This window comes from Marmota monax, unplaced genomic scaffold (genome assembly GCF_021218885.2).
Source record: "Marmota monax isolate L192 unplaced genomic scaffold, Marmota_monax_Labrador192_F-V1.1 WCK01_AAM20220418_F8-fsc00215, whole genome shotgun sequence".
NCBI classification, from domain to species: Eukaryota; Metazoa; Chordata; class Mammalia; order Rodentia; family Sciuridae; genus Marmota; species Marmota monax.
Genome location: NW_026695214.1, coordinates 694,270 through 717,674, shown reverse-complemented (window position 1 = coordinate 717,674; position 23,405 = coordinate 694,270). Strand labels below are relative to the sequence as shown.

Here is a 23,405-nt window from a genome sequence, read left to right as displayed (position 1 = left end):
AGAAACAGTTTCCAATAGGGCAAAAAGGAACAAGGAATTAGGGCCTTCATGTCCATTCACTGCTCCAACATGTTTATTAAGTACTCACCAGACTTCAAGCACTATTGCAGGTGCCTGGGACACACCAGAAAACAAGACAGACAATGACTCCTGCTCTCACAGGATTTTGCTTTGTCTTAGTTCAAGTTGCTAAAACAAAATGTAATAGGCCAGATGGCTTAAAAAACAAGAACTTACTTATCATGGTCTAGAGGCTGGAAGTCCAAGAATAAACACCAACCATTTTGGTTTCTGGTGAGTTCCCTTAGGTAGTCAACTCTCTGTTACTACACAAAAATTCCTGAGATCATCAACTTACAAAGAGGAAATGTTTATTTTGGCTCATAGTTTTGGAGATTTCAGTCCATGATTGATCAGCCCCACTGCTTTCGGAAGGGAGCATGTGGTACAGTGAATCTGCTACAGCAATATAGTGTGTGTGTGTGTGTGTGTGTGTGTGTGTATGTGTGTGTGACAAACCAGGCCCTGCAGCATCCCATCTGTCACACTGACCTCTATTCTGTATTGGTGTGTTTGTGTGATCAAAATTGCTACAGTGTGTCAGCACCTCTACTGTGCTTCACTGGTCCCTAGTGTGCACTGCACACAGCAGGTGTGAGCCTCATCTCTGTCACATTAGTTTCCTACTGTGAATGCTTGTGAAAGTGCAGGCAGTGCTGAGGTATGCTGGTTTCACCCACTGTCACACAGGGTCTCTTTCACTATATCTGTAGGCGGTGCTGTGGTGAAACTGTCACATGCAGAATACATACTCCAACGCTATTTTGGACACTTGGAACAGGGAGTACCTGAAACATTTCTGTGTTTCCAGATGTGATATAGTGTGCTAGCAAAACTCGTTTACCCTGAGTGGTTTGTTGCTGTGTCACTGTCATACACCTACCCCTAGGACCAGACCGCAATTGCCTACTTTATTAATACTTACACAAGAAATATGGGAGAAGGGCTAAGGTGTTGAAAAGCTTCACAGATGCACCAAACCAACCCAGGAAGTGGATTAGTAGCAATTGAGCTGACATGACTTCTAAGTTGCACAGGTATAGTTTGGATCTACATGCCTTAAGAATAACCTTTTTTTTTTTTTTTTTTGGTACCACGAATTGAACTAGTGGCACTTAACCACTAAACCACATCCCAAGCACTATTTATTTTTTTATTTTGAGACCAGGGCCTTGCTAAGTTGCTGAGGCTGCCTTTGAACTTGTGATCCTCCTGCCTCAGCCTCCTAAACTGCTGGGATTACAGGCTTATGCCACCATGCCCAACAAGAACACATTTTTTTTAATAAAATTGAGATAATTGAGCAGTGGGTACATAATTTATGATACCTCAGATATTTGTTGAAAAAGTTATAAGGAAAAAGGAGCATTATATTTTAGAAATGCTCTCTGAATGGGTTAGGCATTGGATCATAACACGTTGGGAGTATAATAATGCAGTGATGTGCATGGTGAATAGTAAAATAATAATAGGCATGAAATGATCAATACTGATGGGATTTGGGAGAAGGGTATATAAACTGCATGACACATTCCTTTCCATGTGTACATACTTGGAAATATCCATTTTAAAGCATAGAGTGTCACTGAATCAATTTTGTGCAAAGAGGGAATGTATTGAAAAGAACAGGGCAGGCTCAGCATGGTGGTACATGCCTATAATCCCAATGTCTTGGAGGTTGAGGCAGGAGGATCATGGTTCAAAGCCAACCTCAGTAACTTAATGTTACCATGCCACCAAGTAAAAAATAAAAAGGGCTGGAGATGTGGCTCATTTGCTAAGTGCCACTGGGTTCAATCCTTTTCCCAATAAATAAATAGGGAAGAAACTTTTGGTTTTAAGTGTGTATCAAACACAAATTGTATACATTAAATATGCAGAATTTGGGGCTGTGGTTGTGGCTCAGTGGTACAGCACTTACCTGGCATGTGTGAGGCACTGAGTTTGATCATCAGCACCACATAAAAATGAATAAAATAAAGGTATCATGTCCTGCTACAACCAAAAAAAAATTAAAAATAAATATACAGATTTACTGTGAAAAAATTAAACTTCAATAAAGCTATTTTATTGTTTACTTATGTTTGACACGGGATATCACTATTGTCACAGCTGTCTCAAACTCCTGGGCTCAAGTGATCCTCCTGCTTAAACCTTCCACATGTTGGAAATACAGACATCTACCAACATGCCTGACAATCAAGCTATTTTAAAAAACAAAAGGTATACATACCAAAAACTCTGACTTCATAGTTGGTCTGTCATATGCTCTTGACACTATTTTTGAGAATCCTCTCAGTGTGGTGTAAATACAACACAGTGATGTGCTACTGCACGTCTCTTCCCCGTCCCATGTAAAGCGACCTCATCTTGGCAACTTGGGAATGGTGGGAATATTCACAGCAGGGAAACTGACAAACACTAAAACAGAAGTTTATCTGTTTCATTGAATGGGTAGACTTAAGAACATTTTGAAGGATATGTGCCAGGGACTAGAAGGGAGTTCTCCTTCAAAGAATAGCCTGACAGTTACAAGAAACAGCCCCCTGGGAGACATCCTGCCTGGGAGACACCCTGCAGCCATCTATCTCCCTGAGACATCCTGCGGCCATCTGTCTTCCTGAAACATCCTGCGTTATCTCACCTTGTGCAGACATCCAGCAACTGCCGATAAGAGAGCTCCCCCATTCCCAGCCCATAAATACCCCTGTGTGAACAATAAAAGTTTGCAGCTTGATCAGAACTCCTGTCTTGCTGTCACCTTTCGTGTCTCTTGTCCCTTCATTCCTCCCCACCTAGGTTCAAGGCCCACGTTGATGTGTTCTGCTGGTCGGGACATTTGGCGCCCAGTGTGGGGCTCGAGCCTTTGACTGAGGGGGAATGTCGTCCTCCGGGAAGACTTGGATAAGCAGGAGCTCACGATCGCCTCGGCAGACACGACCCAGAGACAGATCCAGGAGGAGAGTGAGGACAACGCAAGGTGAGTGACCCACCATGGGACAAGCAGTTTCGTCACATGAGTTGTTTTTGTCAGGCCTCAAGGAGGCCCTCAAGACACGGGGGGCGCGTGTTAAGAAAAAGGACTTAAGATTATTCTTTTCATACATATTCTTTTCATACATAGGTCCCTTGAAGGGACCATTGATGGTAAAAGATGGCTTAGAGTAGGAGACTGTTTAAAAGATTATTATGAATCCTTTGGCCCAGAAAAGGTGCCTGTTCCCACCTTTTCTTACTGGAACCTAATTAATTAAAAAAAAAAAGCTTTAAAAAAAAAGAGAGATTTTTTGGCCTTTATGTTCTAGAAGTTTGCGCTAGGAGAGTGAGAAAAAGGGAGAGAAAATGTGATGTTTACCTGGAGAGAAATAAGTTTCAATTTTCTATTGTTTTTGTCAATACTCAGAAAGTATGTACGGACCTTTTTACTACATGGTTGTCCTATGAATCAGAATGGCTGTAACTCAGCCGCTGGGGACAAGAGACTTTAGCCGCTGCTGCTCGCTATGGGGTCCTAGCCCCTGCGGCCAACAGTGCTTTTAATCCTTGAATTACTTGACCTAAATGCCAAACACAGACTAACTTAAGATCTGATAGTAATGCTAGCGTTTGCTGCTAAAAAACCTTTGGAGCACCCAAGTGCCACAGAAAAAAGTGCAGGATGTACACGAGCTGCAACCACAGGTCGCAGAGACAGAACAAGCCGCTACCGCAGGAAGATCTTGGCCAGGCGGGGGAAAATGCAGACAAAATCAAACAAAATGCAATCGGATAGGAAAACTTGGGGAACTTTTGCCCCGAAAATGGGCAGTGGACTCCATGTTGTTTGCATCACCATGGTAACCATGGGGTGACTGGCCGGAAGAGCAGGCTTCCTGGTCCCACCTCCCACACTTTCGCTGGCTTCCGATTGGTTCTTCCACAGTCACTCAGACAGGACTTCTAGTCCCGCCTTCCAGCCACTAACCTGTACTACTGTGTTTCAGATTTCTACCGGAGCTGTTCAGAGCCTGTATTTTTAAGAATGCCTACCTGTAAATGCTAACGAGAGATATCTTTTTCAGACAAAATTTAATTCCACAGCTTTCTATGTTGCAGCCCTAAATTTAAGTTAGTTCTGAGTTAAATAACCTGACTTTTCTCTATAGTTGTGTTACTAAATAATGTACTATTGATGAGAGATATCAAACATGCTTCTTTATATTTTACTCTTACTTTTGGAGGTTATGAGGATGCATTTGCTCGCCACAGGAACAAAGCCGGCAATGTTCCTGTGATGACCAAAAAATCCTTATTCTCATTCCTAACTATAAAAAATAAATATGTATACTCAACAGGGATTTTATTTCAGTTACATCAAGTGACGTCACATAGAAGAGTGCACTCCTAGTTAAAAATAAATTAAAATGGATCCAAATATTTTAAGACCACGTGGTTACATAAAATTAATACAATTATAAGTTATGTTCTTATTCTTAATATATATTTTTTAAAGATATTTAGATAACCTATATTTGTTAATCTATAAAATAATTAGCACATGCCTAATTAATTAGTTAATATATATTTGCCTAATTGTTTTTCTTCAACAGAAAACCCATAATTTATGTTTTATATTTACATTTATCAGATACTCTGCCTTTTCAGTTACAGATATTTGAGATAAATGTGCTTTTAAGTGAAAATACAATCTTCAAGTAGTTTCCAATTCTCAAAGTTACTGTTCAAACTCATAAGATGATAAATAATTATAATTATGTCTACAAAATATCTAAGGATTTTAACTATATTTTCATTGATATTTCTTATCAAAGTACAATAATTTGTTTATAGATTCTAAGGTTTTCAGAAATTGTTCCAAGTATAACAAAAAAAAATTTCTAAAAGAAAAGGATGCTTCAACAAATAAAAAGCACACATGGATCCTAAAAAGAAGAAAGAAATCATCTTTGGGTAAAACAAGGTCTTTATATTCATATTTCAATGATAAAAGTATTTTCCTAAGTTTTACTTAGGGTTTTTTTATATTGTTATCTAAACAAATGATGTAAAAAGTTAGAACGATTAAAAAAAGAGATTTATATATACTAAACTGACTATAATTAATTTAAGGGTATTTCAGGCTATTTTTCCTAGTTTAACTATACTAATGTGAGCTAAGATTTTGTCCATATTTTGACATGATAAGCACCTATTCAAATGTAAGTTTATTTCTTTAAAGAAAGATCCTTATTGCCTAATAATTCTTACTGTTTAAGACAAAGATTAATTTTGGTAAATAAATTCACATTGTTGATTAAACATTTAAGTATATTGAACTAACTTAAATCCGATTTTAACAATTGTCCTTAGAGACTAAAATTAATTGATTCTAAGACACTGAGATACTAATTTTTACATATTTTGTTTGTTAGATAATCATAAAATTAAAAAAAAAAACACAACATTTTATTAAGACTAAGGTTCTCCAAATTAAAGTTATATATTAATTTTAAACAATAAAGGTTACAAACTTAAAAAAATTCATTGATATTATATAAGTTCTCTGACTAGATCTATTGTCCATAAAAAATACAGTAAGATTTATATACTGTTCCCTACACAGGAAATAACCTTAATCATATTTTTTAAAGGCAATTAAGAGATACCTATTTAAAGGATAATATTCTAAAATATAGAGATTTTGGGATCGCCTTAACCATGCATTATTTGCCCTTAATTTTCTTACCCTAGACAGTGAAGGCCATTCGGCCGCAGACAGACACTGGCATCCCTCGTCCAATTCTGTTCGCCCACCTGTTATGTGGCGCGATCCCCTTACAAATAAATGGAAAGGCCCAGATCCTATCCTCATCTGGGGACGAGGCTCAGCTTGTGTTTTGGACCAAGAGCAAGCAGCCCCAAGATGGTTACCAGAACGCCTAGTTAAACAGGTTAATGACTTACCTCAACCCAGGGACGGAGGCCCTCCCCCTGAGGACAAATTTTCCTCTTTTGCAGATGCAGCCAACAATCTGTGTGAGGATCCTGCTTAAGGCACTTCTGCTGAACAGGTTTGTACATGGAGGCCTTGGCCCTCCACCTTCCAACATCATGGAGTACCTTTTTGGCCCCCCCTGCAAATGCAGGGGAGGATCTTGGACTCAGGCTCCCACTAGTTGGACCCAGACTGCTGACTGCTTGACTAAGGTGGCTTACCTCCATGCCGAGGTTGACCATAAACTCGGAGGAGTTCATCATCCTAAATGGGTATGTGTTAACAAGCCAAAGATTATTCCCCCCAGTACAAGTAAAGCTCTCCAGAATTGTTCTGCAACTTGTACGCATACCCAGGCGATGCATGTCTCTTGTTATGCGTCAGCCTCAATTTGTGTTAACAAGCAGGGAGAACAATTTTTTGAAGCCACCCTAACTAAAACTCATGCAGCAGAGGGGACCACTATTCACTATACTCCTGTTCTCTTTGACCGGGGAGGAGAAGGCATATACACCAAGTTACAGTCAGCTGGATGCCAAGGCACTGTCGGTAAACCCTCCTGCTGGACCATTAAGGCCCCTACAGGGGTCTCTGATGGTGGAGGACCCACTGATGCTGTCAAGCATCTTCAGATAATCAAACTTTTGAAACCCCAAATCCCTGAGCTCACATATCATCCCTTAATGCTGCCTAAATCCCAGCTCCCAGATTTAGATACCAATACATTAGATATTTTGGAAACTACCTTCTCCTTGCTTAATAATTCCAACCCCACCCTTGCTGGTGATTGCTGGCTCTGCATGACAACAGGGGCAATCATGCCTATGGCAGTTCCTATTAATTCTATCATAGACAATGATAATACATGCCAACCCGGATTTCCTTTTAAAGTACAGCCTATAGGCACTTTTACATCATGTCTTTTAGGCGCGATGCAGAATAATACCTAGGATATTGATGTTGGAGTTACTTCCTTTGGAAACTGCTCAACAGTAAAAAATTATTCCTCACCCACCCCATCTCTTTGTCCCCCCAATGGCACAGTTTTTATGTGTGGAGGAAACTCAGCCTTCCCCAGGCTTCCAGCGAATTGGACCGGTGGCTGTGTTCTTGCCTTATTACTCCCTGATATAACTATTGTCCCAGGAGATGAACCTCTACCCATTCCTAGCCTAGACACCTTAGTCAAAAGACACAAGCGGGCAATACAGGCCTTACCACTCCTTGCCAGCCTTGGAATAACAGCTGCTGTGGGCACAGGTATCGCTGGCTTAGGCACGGCTATACACTCTTACCGTCGCCTATCTCAACAACTTATAGATGATGTACAAACTCTATCAGGAACCATTAAAGATTTACAGGACCAAATAGACTCCCTGGCAGAAGTGGTCCTTCAAAACAGATGAGGCTTAGATTTGCTGACAGCTAACCAGGGAGGTATTTGCTTGGCCTTAGGGGAATGATGCTGCTTTTATGCCAATAAATCAGGCATAGTATGGACTAAAATTAAGCAGCTTCAAGAAGATTTAGAAAAGAGATGAAGGGAACTATTTGAAAATCCCCTCTGGACTGGGCTTAATGGATTTCTACCCTACCTTCTTCCACTATTAGGCCCTTTGTTGGGTTTACTTTTAATGGTGTCCATAGGACCCTGCATTATAAACAGGCTGGTACAATTTATTAAAGAACAGATTAATATTTTGGCCTCTAGGCCCATACAGGTTCACTATCATCGTCTGGAGATGGAAGACCGCGCTGCCAACATTTGAAAGGATGTTCTACCCTTCTCAAAGGCTTATTTCTTAAGTTTACATCCCCACAGATCCCCCTTTCTTAAAAGTGTCTTTTTACCTGAACTCAAACAAGACCAAACGAAAAAGTAAACTGTATGGTATTTACTAATTACTGGCCAGTCATCTTTTTAGGATTCTTGCTTTTCTTAGATTCTGTATTTTTTTGATCCTATAGGCAAGTTAATGTTTTCTGATCAGTTCCATTTTTGATCAACTGTGGAGTTTTTAAACATTGCAATGGAGATTTCACCTGAAAAAAAAAAAAAAAACAGCTACAAGGCCTTGTGTATGTGTTACATTTGTGTTATGTGTTGTATGTCAGTATGTCTGTATGTGTATATGTCCATATATCATGCAGTTATATGACAATTGGCAGATATACGAGGAGCACTCATAAAAAAAAAACGGATCCAAATATCTTTGATTCACGTGATTCAAATGGTTCAATTTAAATTGGGCAAACAGATAAAAGTAAAGATGTCTTTAAAATTAAGCTTATAAGTTTTTCTAGGTGTTCAAAAATAAAACCTAATAAAATGTTGATGTCTATGAAATAATTGCTTAAATTCAGAAATTTACAAGTATTGTTTCAAAATGTGAACAAAAAAGAAGGTTAACAGATGGAAAAGAAAAACTAAAAGGTTCTAGATATGGATTTAATAGAAGGAAAATGGTTTCTGGATAAAAAAGTCTATATGATCAAGTTAACAAAAGGGTTTAAGTAAGTGATAAAAAAGGTCTGTGTAAATTGGTTATATGTGTAAGTTTTTGAACAAGTAATCTTAAAGAAATTAAAAATTATACAACTATGGTTAAACAACAACTGTTATTTTTCAATATTATAATGTTATTTCTTTAAGAGTTAAATTTGGTTAATATAAAATCATCAATGTAATTATGGTGCTATTAATTCATATCTTCCAGATATACAAGTCTGTAAGGTAGAAGCTTCAAAAGAGCATTATATCAAGCTGGTGTTCTGAAGTTGTATGGTAATTTTAGGCTTAAAAGAAAAACATGTTGGAGATTTATTTATATCATTTGTGTTCTATAACTGGACTTGTTATCAATAAGATATGTAAAGTTCCATGTTACTTTTACACTGAGATACAATTTAAATGTATTTTTAAGTTAATGAGAGCCTAATCTGTGTGAAGGTTTTATTGTAAAACACAAAAGTACTTTGCTACTTTTCTATAAAAGGTTAAAAGCTTTCAGCTTTTCTTTAATTCATGTTTTAGATGTGATATTATGTTGTGTTAGCTAATATTCATGTAAACTTGAACAACAATTTATGTAAGCTTTGTAAAATGATGTCTAAAAAGCAAAGATCAGCTTCAGAACTATAGTACTTAAGATTTATGAAGAGCCCGAGACTATGAAAGAAGTAGGCCAGATTTCAGTACATTTAAAGTTGTGTCCAAAATTTGGTTTTTGCCAAGATTACTAGGATCTCAAACAGGGGATTATAATGTATAACCCTGCCAAAGTTCGAGGTAGCTATTATATAAACTAAATATGTTTTTACCCTAGTTAATTTTAGTTTGAAGTTTGCTTATAGGTGGTCTAAGGATTGCCCTGTTAATGTTTTGCAGAGGTACTGATTTAAGAACACACAACCTGGGTTAATTTAAGATAAGGAGTTATCATCTACAGGATAGAGATATAGACATTAAAGCCCAGTACTTTTTATATAAGGCTGTTAAAACTTATTTGCTGGATGTTTAAGATTAAGTTCTAAAATTAAAGTTAAATTAAAAGGGCCAAGAAAACCAATATTTGGCTCTTGCCCTCAGAGGCAGTCTGAGTCAGGGAGTAGGGGACTTCTCCAAAGAGCTCTGCAACTCTAGGCCACATAACCTCCTGAACAGGGAGATTAATGAGACCAGCGGAGGACAGAAAGCCAATCAATGCATTTGCTGTGAAGAGGAGGGTCATCAGAAAAGGGAGACATCCCTGATGCTTCCGAGGGAAGCCATATGGTCAAGCAAGGCCTGGACCCATCCTAGCGCAAATGGCACTCGCAGAACTGAAAAGCTGCTGTAAGCTCCCCGAGGACTCCCAGGGAAACTCAGCTGACTGTTAACAATAGATAGAAACTTCCAAGAATAAGTAAACTGGAGGCTGCAAAAGAGATTCTCAGACAGGAATGCCTGATAACCATCAAAAGGGACTGCCAGAATAGTTTTTAGTTTAAGGCCTTTATTTCTAACCTACACAGGTAGGCTTAATGTTTGCTAGTATGGTTATCCAGCCCTAAGTAACAGAATTAAAGATTTCTCTATTAGACACAGGCCGGTAAGGTATGGTCAAATATTTTATATAAGTAAGGGGGAGATGCCAGGGACTAGAAGGGAGTTCTCCTTCAAAGAATAGCCTGACAGTTACAAGAAACAGCCCCCTGGGAGACATCCTGCCTGGGAGACACCCTGCAGCCATCTATCTCCCTGAGACATCCTGCGGCCATCTGTCTTCCTGAAACATCCTGCGTTATCTCACCTTGTGAAGACATCCAGCAACTGCTGATAAGAGAGCTCCCCCATTCCCAGCCCATAAATACCCCTGTGTGAACACTAAAGTTTGCAGCTTGATCAGAACTCCTGTCTTGCTGTCATCCTTCTGTGTCTCTTGTCCCTTCATTCCTCCCCACCTAAGTTCAAGGCCCACGTTGATGTGTCCTGCCGGTCGGGACAGATATGTTAATAATGCAGATTAGGCTTGAAAATAGTTTGGACTGTCACAAGATAAATGGTGCAGAAGAGTTGAGAGCCGCAGCCCAAGCGGCCCCAGCAAACTTCCAGCTGATTGGCTCACCACAGAGGAGCCAATCAGCTGGAAGTTTACTGGGGCCACTTTGGTGCAAAAAATATTGTTCTAAGATTTAAAGATAATCTTCATTCAGCAAAAAAGTCACTAGTGGGACTGACTAAAGACCAAATGAAGTTATAACACGTCTTTTCTATACATATTTATTTTTAATGAAAAGAAGAATATGAATCAATCCATTAAAAGTAGACTAAGGGTATTAACAAAGATTTTTAAGAAAAAAGGATATAAAGGTGGCAAATAATAGGTGAAAAAAGCTGCTCAACATTACAAAACATTACAGAAGTGCAATTACAACCACAGAGAAATGATATTACAGACTTATTTGCATGGCTAAAATTTAAAACACCAGCCCTACCAAGCAGAAGCTTGTCAGGGATGAAGAATGCTCACACACTGCTGTTGGGATCACAATGGACACAACCCGTTTAGGTTACAGTTTGCCATGTTTTTTGGTTTGTGTTTGTTAAGTGAAACATTCACTTGAAGTTATTAGCAAAAGAGAAATGTATTTCCTTATTAAAAATTTATACCTATGTTCTTTGCAACTTTGTGAATACCCCAAATTGGAAAAAAATCACCTACCCCTTAACAGATCAATAAACAAATAGTGGCATGTCCATAGAACAGAATACTATGTAGCAATACAAAGGGTGTCAACATCAATAAAGCTAAAAGTAATTATACAGCATGAAAAAATATTTTAAAAAAGCAAATACTTTGATTCCTCTCATGTAAAACTGTAAAAAAAAAAAATGCAAACTGATTCATAGTGAAAGAAAGTAAATCACTGGACACCTGAAGGCCTGAGGAAGGCAGGGAGATTATATGAGACAATTCTGGAAATGTTCACTATTCAGATCAGGGATACTTCATGGGCTTGTGTGTGTGTGTGTGATAACCTGGCTCAGATTATGTGTCTTAAATGTATACTGGTTATTGAAGGTCAACTGTGCCTCAGTGTGTGTGTGTGTGTGTGTGTGTGTGTGGTGTGTATAGATAAAGAGAGTAAAAGTCACCCGAGGTTTTGGAAACCAGGCATGGCAACCACGTGTTCACTCCAGTACCTCCTTCCTTGTGCCCAGAGAAGGGCAGCCTTATACTAGGCAGGAAAAAATGGTGAGCAATGAAAGTTATACTGAGACAGGAGCAGCTGCAGTTGCCTGGCCAAAAAAAGAGGGTGGGGGGAACAGCCTTTACCTCTCAGACAGGAACTTCCCATCTCCCCGACTCCACCGCATGTAGGAACTTTCCCCAATCCCTTGCTTTTTTGGCCTCCTCCTTTTTTTTTTTTTTTCCCATTTAGACTTAGGAGAACAGCCCAGAAAAATGATGGGAACTTGACAAGAGCATGAGTATCTACCGATGATGATCCTGACCACAGTGGAACATAGATTTGGAAGTAGCATGATCTGTTAGTCCTAGGATCTGGGGTGCACTTTTACAAGTAGCACGTTCTGTCTGCCAGCCCTCCACTCCACTGATCACGCCACGTACTTCTGTTCCAAGTGGTGTTGGTATCTGGTTCCTGCATTCTTGTATCAGTGATGCTGACCTATGGGATCATGGATGTCAGACTGCATGACTATAGAACCCGATGAAGTTTCCCTCAACAATACTGAGTTTTATGGGAAGTTATGTGGAAATAATGAAATAAATTCAGAGTATTTCTGAAAGTACTGAACGTGGCCATAACAACTGACCCCTCTTCAAGGTGATCTCTGATCTAAAACACAAAACAAATTCAGAGGCATTGAGGCTCCAAACTAGGACCACAAAGCCCTGCACTGTCCAATGGGGGTCTTGGGTAGTAATTCATGTTAAACAAAACAGAATGAGAACCACTCTCTGCCACTAAGTTCTTTACTGAGACCCAAAATGAAGAGGTCCTATAAAAGCTGTCCATCTTTTAAAACAAACAGGACCCATCCATATTCTACCCACCCAAGGCTGTGAACAGAACCCCCTGATTAAAAGTAGCTCAAACAAAAGGCCTTTATCAGTCCACAAATCAGAGCAGTGCTCAACAGGAAGACACTGGTTAGTAACTTGAAATCTGTAATCATCGACTACAAGTGTCACACGAGGCCAGAATTCAATGAAGAGGACTTCCCAAGCCTCCAGCTGAGCCCGGGCTGGGTCCCCTTAGCCAGAACACAGATGCACAATAGTAAGAAAAATGGATCACTCTCATGGATCAGGTTATGGGAGATTTCCTCTAGAGAATGGGGAGAACACAGGCACCGAGGCTGTGTGTGCTGAGGTGCTTGGGGCTAGATGGGAGACAACTCCTGTGAGAATGTGGCTGTGATTCGACTTTGGTGAGGGCAGCAGTCTAAAATGTTCAGAGCAGCTCCCATCCTCCTCACATGTGCCACGACTCATAGGGTCCTTAGCCCTCTGGATGCGTGCAAATGCATGTGGTGACCTCTTTATAAAAGCTCTCTAGTGCGGGTTACAAAGACAGCATATTCCTTTGTAGGTTTAAGGCCTTTCTTGCACGGGCTTTCAGAAACTAAGCAACAGGAGACCTTGGGCTGAGGGATTCCCCACATCTGCTGCCTCTGTGAGGCACTCCCATGGCGTGACATTTTTGGTGTTGAAAGAAGCTTGAGCGTTGGCTAAAAGATTTCCCACATTTGCTGCATTCATAAGGCCTTTCTCCAGTGTGAACTACCTGATGTTGAATTAAAACAGACTTTTGCCTAAAAGATTTCCCACACTGGTCACACTCATATGGTCTTTCTCCAGTGTGGATTCTGCAGTGTTGAATAAGGCTAGTGCTCCGACTAAAGGTTTTTCCACATTCACCACACTTATAAGGCCTTTCCCCAGTGTGAACTCTCTGATGTTTAACCAGGGCAGCTCTTCGACTAAAAGATTTTGCACACTGGCCACACTCATAAGGTCTTGCTCTAGTGTGAACTCTCTGGTGTTCAACGAGGCTGTAGCTTTGCCTAAAGAACTTCCCACATTCAGCACACTCGTAAGGTCTTTCTCCAGTGTGAGTTCTCTGGTGTCGGTCAAGTTTGGATTTGTACCCAAAGGACTTGCCACATTCCCCACATTCATAAGGCCTTTCTCCAGTGTGAACTCTTTGATGTCTAATGAGTGTAGCCCTTTGGCTAAAAGATTTCCTACACTGGCCACACTCATAAATCTTTGTTGTAGTGTGAATTCTACGATGTTCAATGAGGCTAAAGTTCTGTCTAAAGAATTTGCCACATTCCCTACATTCATAAGGCCTTTCTCCAGTGTGAATTCTCTGGTGTCTAATGAGGGTGGCTCTTTGACTAAAAGATTTTCCACATTCGCCACACTCATAAGGCCTCTCTCCAGTGTGGATTCTGCAGTGTTCAATAAGGTTGGAGCTTTGACTAAAGGATTTCCCACACTCCCCACACTTATATGGCCTTTCTCCAGTGTGAACTCTCTGATGTATAATGAGAGTAGCTTTCTGACTAAAGGATTTTTCACACTGGCTACACTCATAAGGCCGTGCTGCAGTGTGAATGCTCTGATGTTCAATGAGGCTAAAGCTCTGTCTAAAGAATTTCCCACATTGGCCACATTCATATGGCTTTTCTCCTGTATGAGTTCTCTGATGTCGAACAAGGTTAGATTTGCACCCAAAGGCTTTTCCACATTCATCACACTCATAAGGCCTTTCTCCAGTGTGAACTCTGCAGTGTTCAATGAGGTTTGAGCTTTGACTAAATGATTTTCCACATTCACCACACTTGTATGGTTTTTCTCCAGTATGAACTCTCTGGTGTGTAATAAGGGTAGCTTTTTGGCTAAAAGATTTCCCACATTCACTGCATTCATAAGGCCTTTTTCCAGCATGGACTCTCTGGAACGGAACAAGTGAGTATTTCTCTTGGAAGGCTGTTCCACATTTGCTAGCATCAAAACCCCCTTTTCCAGTGCAGACTCTTAGATGACGAATAAGTGTGTGTTTGTGGCTGGAAGTGTCTCTGCATGCTCCTGACTTACAATGATTTTTCCCACAGTGAAAGACCTTCCCACACTCTCTGACTGTGTTTGGCTTCTCACCTTTGGGAATGGCCTGGGGCTGAAGAATGCCCCACTTATCAGGGAAGTCCTTTCCAGTCTTCCTACAGAGGAAAGGATTCCCTGACACATGAAATATGCAGCTCTTCACAAAGGAGGCACTGTTCACTTCTCTTTTTAATGTGTTCTCTGCACTTTGATGTTTCTGTTCCTGGTGAAGGTTTTCACAGGCCCCAGAAAAGTACAGTTGCTGTCCAGGTAGATCATCCAGATGCAAAATATTCTTCAGGATTAGTATACAAATGTCACAGGGGTGAGTCTTTTGGAAAGATGGACTTTGTTTTGGAGTCCTGATGTGTGATGCTTCTTCTGCAGAAACCCTTGGCCCAGGAGGTATCCTTTCATCCTCTGCTTCATGCCAGTAAACTGAAAAGAGACATACTGATGAAATGCATGTGGACTGTGGTGACAGTATATTAACCATGATTTAAGATTTTTTTTTTTTCTGTATGATTTTTTTTGACATTTTTATGAAGTGCTGCTGGTCAGGGACACTGCCCCCTCCCTATAGGGCTATCCAGTTCTTAACAGACAGCAAAGAGCTCAACTGAGAGTTAATGCAGTTAATACACTAGTTATTCAATCCAGAGCCCATCCTGCAGACCATGTTTCCCTGGCTTATACACCCCAGGAGAACAATCCTCAGCCCTAACTATCCTGGGACCAGGTACTGGATAATTAAGGCCAGTTCCCTTTCCCAGAGCCCACTGAAATCATTCCAACCCACCCATATGAGCTATTTATATTCTTTACTGACTTTGCTACAAACCCAATAAAGGCTATGTGCCCTAATATTCCCCTCTTGCTTCTGCCTCCTGACCACCTGTTGCTTACACACACCACCCTGCAAAGTGCAATGCACCTCTTTCTCTCAGAACTGTCATAAATTCCCCTTTCAATGGCATTTACTTCTCCCTATTGGCCCTCAGTCACCTCTTATAATTAAAATCCACAGGTACATGTTAAGAAAATGGATGCAGCAAGCAGGGTGGCTGGGCCCTACAGCAGAGGTTCTGCTGTGATTACTGCATGCTTAGGCCATGACCATGTGCTGTCTGAGTGAGCACTGCTGACCACTGCTGTGCTTATACTTTGACTGGAACCTGCGTGGGCGGGGTCTTCCTTTTCTTGCTTCAGTTTTTTCAACCTAAATTGTTGCAGACTGACCCCACATTTCAGCACAGGGGAGGTTTTTGTGTTCCCAGTGTACCTGGGCCTAAATGCTTTAATGCAATGGGTGTCTCTAGGCCAGTGTGTTTCTGGGCGTCTTATGGTAAGAAGGTAATGGGCTCCTGGTGTAGTTCCAGGAAGTCAAAGGCCACTGACTAGCCTACAGGGTGAGAAGCCTCCAATGGAAACAAGGAAAGGCTTCCCTAAAGATCACCAAAAATGACTAGATGAGCCTGATTCACTGAGCAGACAGCAGATAGCAGGTCACCATGACTGATAGCAGCAATGAGCCCAAGGGGTGTTCCTCATTTATTGTACATCCTATTCTTTACCTTAGTAAAAGGTCAGTCTGGGCAAAAAAATTCCTAGTTGACACCCCACTAGAACCGTGACTGAATGTCTATGGCCTGGGACACTGCATGCTTAGCGGGAAATCTGTTGATTGCCCAGGCCCATCCCTACATACCACCCACTGGGTGCAGGTGCAGGGACCCCTTCCTACCACATGATCCAGGAAGTGCAGATGCTCCAAAGGCAAATCCTGGGGTTGCTTTAACCTGGTGCTATTATGCCTCATGGAAGGAAAGGTAGTTCCATGTTTGGAAACCTGCAGCTCAGTGTCTAATGAAAACATGGAAAAGGGCAAGGAATATTTATTTCACCTCCTCCTAAGACAGTTGAGAAAATTTCTCAGCTCATTAGATTGTAAATCTTCTGGTTAGTGGGCTTGGGCACATTTAAGTGCTGCTACTTATTAACGTGGTAAGAATTTCCCTTCAAACTAAACAGTCAAAAAACAAAGAATTTGAAAAATAAGCTAAGCTTCTATTGCTCTCCAGGATGTCAACTCAAGGTACTGCAAGGTGGATTAGAACACCCTAAGAGGGGAGACCTCCATTTTCAAGGTGCCATTCCTGCCAACAGAAGCTTTTCAGATAAGTATCCCACCTGACCACAGCGGGGTGGCACAGTTGACTATGCTGCAGGCAGAGGCCATCCAGGGAGAGGCTATTGCCTGCAGAACCCAGGCTCCTTCCCACCTCCTATTTGTCAGAAATGGAAACTATAAACCCAAAGCTTCAGGGAGCTAAAAGCCTAAAGAAGAAAATGAACAAAATATAAGAGAGAAAGGAAAAAGTCCATGAAAACAAGAAAAACCCAACCTGCTAGGGATAGGGAGAAGATAATAATTAAATAAATTATTAATGTATAAGTTTATATTTTCAATTTAAAAAATTAACAAAATTTAAAAAATTGCATTTGTCACAATCCCCCCCCCCCACCGTGCTAAAATGTGGGGTCAGTCTGCAAGAATTTATAAAATGTCAAAAAAATCATACAGAAACAAAAATCTTGATAAATTATGATAATGTGCAAGTTTATATTTTCAATATAAATAGACAGCAGAAAAATTGCATTTGTCACAAAATTAAAACCAAATTCCATAATTTTAACACAATTTTAAAGCCAAAACTTGCATATGAAAGAATGTAAACAAAAAGATGAGAGGATTGAAGGTATACCCTCAGTGATAGAGTGTTTGTCTAGCATGAATATGACCCTCCACTGGAAACAGGGAAAGGCTTCCCTAAAGATCACCAAAAATGACTAGATGAGTCTGATCCACTGAGCAGACAGCAGATAGCAGGTCACCATGACTGATGGCAGCAATGGGCATCTTTATGGTAAGAATGTAATGGGCTCCTGGTGTAGTTTAATCCCCAGCACTGGGCTAGGGGGATGGTAAAGATTAGAAGGGTGTTGATGGGTATTTGTGCTTCTACAAATGATTCTAAATTAACTTTAGTATTTATTAAAAGGTATCAATTTGACAAATTTCACAAATCAATCATTATTGGGGCTCAAATTATACTTGGAAATTGCCCTCAATTTAAACTCTGTACTTTCTACAATCTTAATAAAAGTAACCAAATATAAAATAGGAAGACAGGTATATCTTATTTCAATTTTAGTATTGTATAAAACTTCCTGATTTAGTATCCACTACCTGAAAATATTCCATATTGGACGTAGATGCTCTAACATATAAATAAGTTTAAAGTAAATCTTTGACACAAACTAGCTTAGCAAAATGGTGTTCAAAAGGCCCTCCATGTAAAACAGTTAATATAGACTGGGGATGTTTCTCAATGGTAGTGTGATTGCTTAACTTGTGCAAGGCCCTAGGTTTAATCCTCAGCATCAACCTCCCCTACCTCCAAATAGCCCAAAGCCCAGAGTAAGTTAAAACAGGGTTTTCAAGGATTAAAAATTTACTATATAAAATCTAATTATCCATACTGCTTCTCTATTTGACAGTCCAATTGTGTCTGTTCCTAAACTTAAGGCTTCCAAATGATGAGTGTCTTTTGTATGCTTATGAGATGACAACTTGCTGGGGTCCCTGCCGGCTTCAGATTGTGGGTGTCCCAAAAGACCAAGACCTGACCTGAGGGTTGGAACTTCCAGCCTCATACTCATTCACTAGATTAGGGAGAGGGGCTGCAGATTAAGCTAATCATCAACTGGCAATAATTCGATCAACCAGGCTAGGTAGTGAGAATGCCATAAACACCCTACAGTGAGGATTCAGAGAATCTCTGAGCAGAACGGATAGTGGCATGCTAGAAAGGGCATGAATGTTCCCTCTGCCCATACCTTTTCCTGTGCATCTCTTCCATTTAGCTATTCCTGAGTTGTATTCTTCCAAAAGTATTTTTCTAAGTTGTGTGAGTTATTGTAGGAAAATCAAATCTGAGGGTGTATGTGGGACCCTTGAATTTATAATTGCCTAGGCAGAAATAAAGTAGTTTGGGCACCCCATTTGTGGCTGGCATATGAAGTGGGGCAGTCTTCTGGGACTGTACCTTTAACTGTTATTAACTCCCACTATAAAAGTCAGAACTGAATTGAAATGCAGATCCCCAGTTGGTGCCTGGAGAGTTGGAATGCTGGTTGCAAGTTTAGTAAAAATACCCCAGACTCCAAAACCATTCTCCCTTCTTGGTTAGACACAATGCCACCAGTCTCTATAAATAGGTCAGCTCATGTCCTCTACCACACATCTATTGGACCTGCCAACTGCACCAGAGCACATTTTCAACACACTGTATACCTCCTGAAAGATACTATTGGAGAGCCCCAGAAAAAATTCATATTTTTGGCTAATGCCATATACATAAAACAATTAGTGAAGCACTGCCCCTCAAGACTCTGTATCCTTCTATCTGTACTCCTCCTTTCTTTTCTTTTCTTTTTTTGTTTTTGTTTGGAAATGTGAATTCATTATAACACAATTGACACAATTTGAATTTTGTGTTTTCTTATGCACAATTTTTATCTGTGCAAAACACAAGATGAATGCAGAAAGCTGCACCCACTTGAAATGAGTCATGTGGTAATATACGAAAAGCACACAGCCATACATCTAAACATCTACCAACTACATCAGTTAACCACCTATGTTATGAACAAGACCCACCCTTACCCACCCAATTTAAGGTAACTTCCCTTCCACCATTTCACAGGAATACATAAGCTACAACTTTTTTGACACCCAGTCCTACCAGCAAATTTAGGTCTATTCCAAAGTAAATAAAGTTCCATATTTATGGTAATATCTGTGATTTCCTAACCATGTAATCCATTGTACTCCTCCTTTCTTACTCTCATAATTAAGTATTTCTATTCTGTTCAGGGCAACTTATGCCCTGCCTCCAAGACTTCTCTACTACCATTACCCCCAGGCTTCCTTAATGTCAAAATATCAGAGGACTAATTGTAATGTGCATAATATACATTAGGTGTGGGCCAGTTCTGGAAACATGGCTGAGGGGCCTTGTAGAGGCACAAGTAATACACAGAGACCAGGAAGGTTGGGGTGGCCAGGAGCCAGCAATCACAAGTGAAAGGGCAGGTGAAAAAAGTGTTGAGCACGAGAAGAAAAGAGAAGTGAGGCACTGGCCACAAGCCTGCATACCAGAACACTGCTAGACACACTGCAGGTTCTGGCCTGACCTGAACCCTACTGCCACCAGCAGGACAAAGACCTCTCTGAGACCATGTTACCATGTCCACCTTGTCAAACAGCTAGGACTCTCCCCATCCCCTGTCTGTACAATTACATGGAAAGTGCATGATCTAAGTGTCAATGAAAGAGGGACAGGTTAAGTAATCAGAAGTGGCCCAGAGCACTCAACATACAAAAGATCATAAGAAAAAAAAAATCAGTATTACAAAAAGTCTGGAAGAAGGACCTGAGGACACAGTTCATGGTCCACATAAGCACTGATCATGACAATGCCTACAATTCCTGATAGAGACAGGATGAGAAAATCCTGGCTAGTAGGAGGCAGAGCTAGAGCAAAAGGTCTCATGGATATGAACACTGGCCAAGGGAAGGTCGAGGCAAGTGAGATCCATGAAGCTGATGGCACAGTGCCTGCCACCCAGACCTCCACGAATGCTCTGGGGCAGCAGGTGTTAGGCTGCTCAGGCAGCACACATGGCTTGGCACTGGCACCCACAGCACACATGTCAACACAGTGAGAAATTAGCAGAGCCCATGGTCTGGCAGAGCTGCCTGTGGGGGGAGAGAGGACAGACAGAAACCTGGACAATGGTAGTATAAGGATCTTACCCAGAGAGGTTACAAGTGCAAAGTTTTCCAGCATCACGTGAAGGTACAGCAGCCTTTGAGCCTCATCAAGGAGCCCCCACTCCTCCTGGGAGAAGTAAACAGCCACGTCCTCAAAGGTGACACAGCTCTGTCATGACAGGACAGATCATGCAATAATCAACTTCTCTCCTAGGAGTCCAAGCTCATCCACCCACACACCTTCCCTACCCACTCTCCTCCCTGTCTTGTGCCTCCATGGAGATGCCACACCAAGTGTCACTCACTCTCACATCATGGTCCCTCTATCACTGTTTCTTCCCACAAAACCAACAGGCAGGTGGGCCAGGAGAAGTCATGTAACTCTGGATCTGGTAACTTGGGGTGGCACCCACATTTGCCAGGCTGCTATCCCAGGATTCCCCAGATCATACTTCCCCCACACAGACACATATGAGCATACCTTCACCCTTGTGTCTTCCATGCCAGTGCCAACGGGTCTCTCTCCCGCACCATGTGCTCATCCCTTCTCACGCAGACAGTCTCAGTCCCCAGGTGCCTCCACCCCAGCATCACACCACAGGCCTCTCCCTGGTCTCCCCACATTGCTTAGAACAAGGCATCCAGAGAGCGTGGCAAACTGAGACAGGATCCATGACCACTGACATAGGCAGCCCCATCCTGCTCTGTACTTCCTGGCCTGCCTGCTGCTTGCTCCAGCCTCTGTCACCGGGAACCACCTGGATAATCACCAGACACTGATGGCCTTCTCCCACTTGTGCTGCACTTGATGCCCCCTCATCAGTCACAGCCTTTCTCTCTCCTCAAACCATAATTCAAGACCTTGCTCCAGAGGCCCTCCACTCCAGGCCTGGTGACCTCCCAGATGACCTCTTGTGTCCCTAAGCTAACCCACTAGCCTTACTAAAACCCCCAAGCATATCGAGGGTCACTCCTAAATCCCAGTGAGCCCAAAGTCTGAAGAACAAACACAAGTATTGGCCACCCTATCATGTTGCCTCAGTTATTTTGAGTTTCTGTATGACTCATGTCCACTCTTCCCATGGGAGCCTAGACATCTGCCAGACCAGCCACCTCCTCACACAATTCCCACAGCCACTTCATGTCCTCAGCTGTGTCTGTGATGACCACCAACTGTATTCAGATGCTCAGGCATGGGAACCAATCATGGACCCCACCCTCCCTTTCCAGGGCTGTTTCTGGCATTACCATTTAAGTCTAGGATGTGCCTCCTAATTGTAATTCAAGGTATATATCTCATGACAAACACCTGTCGCCACTTTTTAGATTTATTTTTTTTCTTTTTTGCAGTACTACAGATTGAACTCAGGACCTCACACAGGCTAAACAAGTGCTCTACCTCAGAGCCAAATACCTAGCCCTGTATATTTCCATTTTTCAATTTGCTGCAGAGTTCCACATTTATGCAGTCAGCTACTAACTAGACATTTCCACTATTGCTTTTAAACATCTCACTCTTTTAAGATAGCCAAAACAAAACTCCTGATACTACACAATGAAAATCAAACCAACTATCAGCTTTAACATTCTGGTTAGTGGAGATTCTACCCTTCCAGATGCTAAAACCAAAAACAATGGAATCACCCATCTTTTTCTACTTTTTTCTCACTCTTAAATATGAAACCCAAGGGGTGTGCAGCTTAGTGGTAAAGCATTTGCCTAGCATGTGTGAAGCCCATGGTTCAAGACCCAGCACCACAAAACATAAAATGAAACACCCTAATGAAAAACCAATACAGAATCCAGCCACACCTGGATTCTGGCCACTCTGGCCACTCCAGTGGTCCAGCCACATCAATTCTTACTTGAGCACAACCATAGTCTGTTTTTGCTGCAGTCACATTAAGCCTAATAAGATCTGGACGGATAACCTTCCTCCTATGCTCCAAACCTCCCACTGCTCCCATCACTTCCAGAATAGACTCCTAACCTTCCCGACCTGACTTCTGCACCCCTGCTCTGATGTTCCATAAGAATGAAAGGAAATCTATGGTCCCGAACAAGCTCAGTCTCATACCCAAACATTTCCACATTCTTGGACCTATTCACGGGGTACCCCTTCATCACTCATCCCATTGGTTACTACTAGTTACAACAGAAACCATCCCATACGGCCTCAGCCTAGGTTATGACCTTGTTTTGCTGTTTCTTCCGAGTTCCCAGGTCCAGCAGTGTCCGCGTGGCAGGCAGAGACCCAGGACACAATTCCATGGACTGAGAGCGGGGCACCAACGAGGCCCTGGAACCGACTCCACTTACCTGCATCCAGTCCATAAGCGCTTCCGTGGTCAAGGGAATCTGTGGGAAGAAGGTTGTGAGGGGCAGGAGATGGTGGCAGGACTTCCTGGGCGCAGGACCCCCGTTCCCGCCCAGCCAGGAGTTGCGGAGTCCGCATTATCCCTGGCCCGGTCCTCGGGCTCGCTCTTCCCAGCTGGGGACCCCGCACAGGACTCCACCTTCCTGGCTGCAGTGCGGGCCCCTTCTCAGGCCCTTCAACTCTGAGCAGCTCCTGGACCACCGACGAGCCGGACTCAGACCGTGTCCTCCTCTAGCCTCGCTCTCCGCCTCGCCGCACCTGCCGTCGGCCGCCCGGGCCCAGACGCGCGCGGTCCCGCGGCAGGACCCGAAGGGCGGCGTGACGCGCAGATGGGCGCAGCCCCTCCCGGGCCGGTCCCGCGGGGCCGGGCCGCCGCGACTCGAGCCTGCCGGGGGCAGCTGCGGGGTCACCCTGCCCGCGCCTTCGCCATCCCCTCACCTCGACCCCGACTCCACGCCCCACAACTTCGGACGGCGAAAACGGTTCCCCGGAGCGCAGAAGACGCACCAGGCAGCGACGCCGGAAGTCCCGGAC

The 23,405-nt window shown here is 42.2% G+C and overlaps 1 protein-coding gene across 12 annotated transcripts; it reads right to left on the bottom strand.

Annotated features, from left to right (window-relative positions):
* Window positions 1–12,498: 12,498 nt before the first annotated feature.
* Window positions 12,499–23,405, bottom strand: LOC124084043 (zinc finger protein 416). 12 transcript variants are annotated; one of them, XM_046430914.2, is made up of 4 exons: window positions 23,310–23,405; window positions 22,688–22,852; window positions 20,537–20,663; window positions 12,499–15,093 (listed from the first exon to the last, which is right to left on the bottom strand). In XM_046430914.2, exons 2-4 carry the CDS (start codon window positions 22,826–22,828, stop codon window positions 13,169–13,171), a joined length of 2,193 nt encoding a protein of 730 aa, XP_046286870.1. In that variant the 5' UTR covers window positions 22,829–22,852; window positions 23,310–23,405; the 3' UTR covers window positions 12,499–13,168. The 12 variants fall into 12 exon arrangements, with proteins under 12 accessions (XP_046286870.1, XP_046286876.1, XP_046286879.1 ...); XM_046430920.2 differs by having other exon boundaries at window positions 22,814–22,852; window positions 23,310–23,404; XM_046430923.2 differs by having other exon boundaries at window positions 20,537–20,621; window positions 22,814–22,852; window positions 23,310–23,404.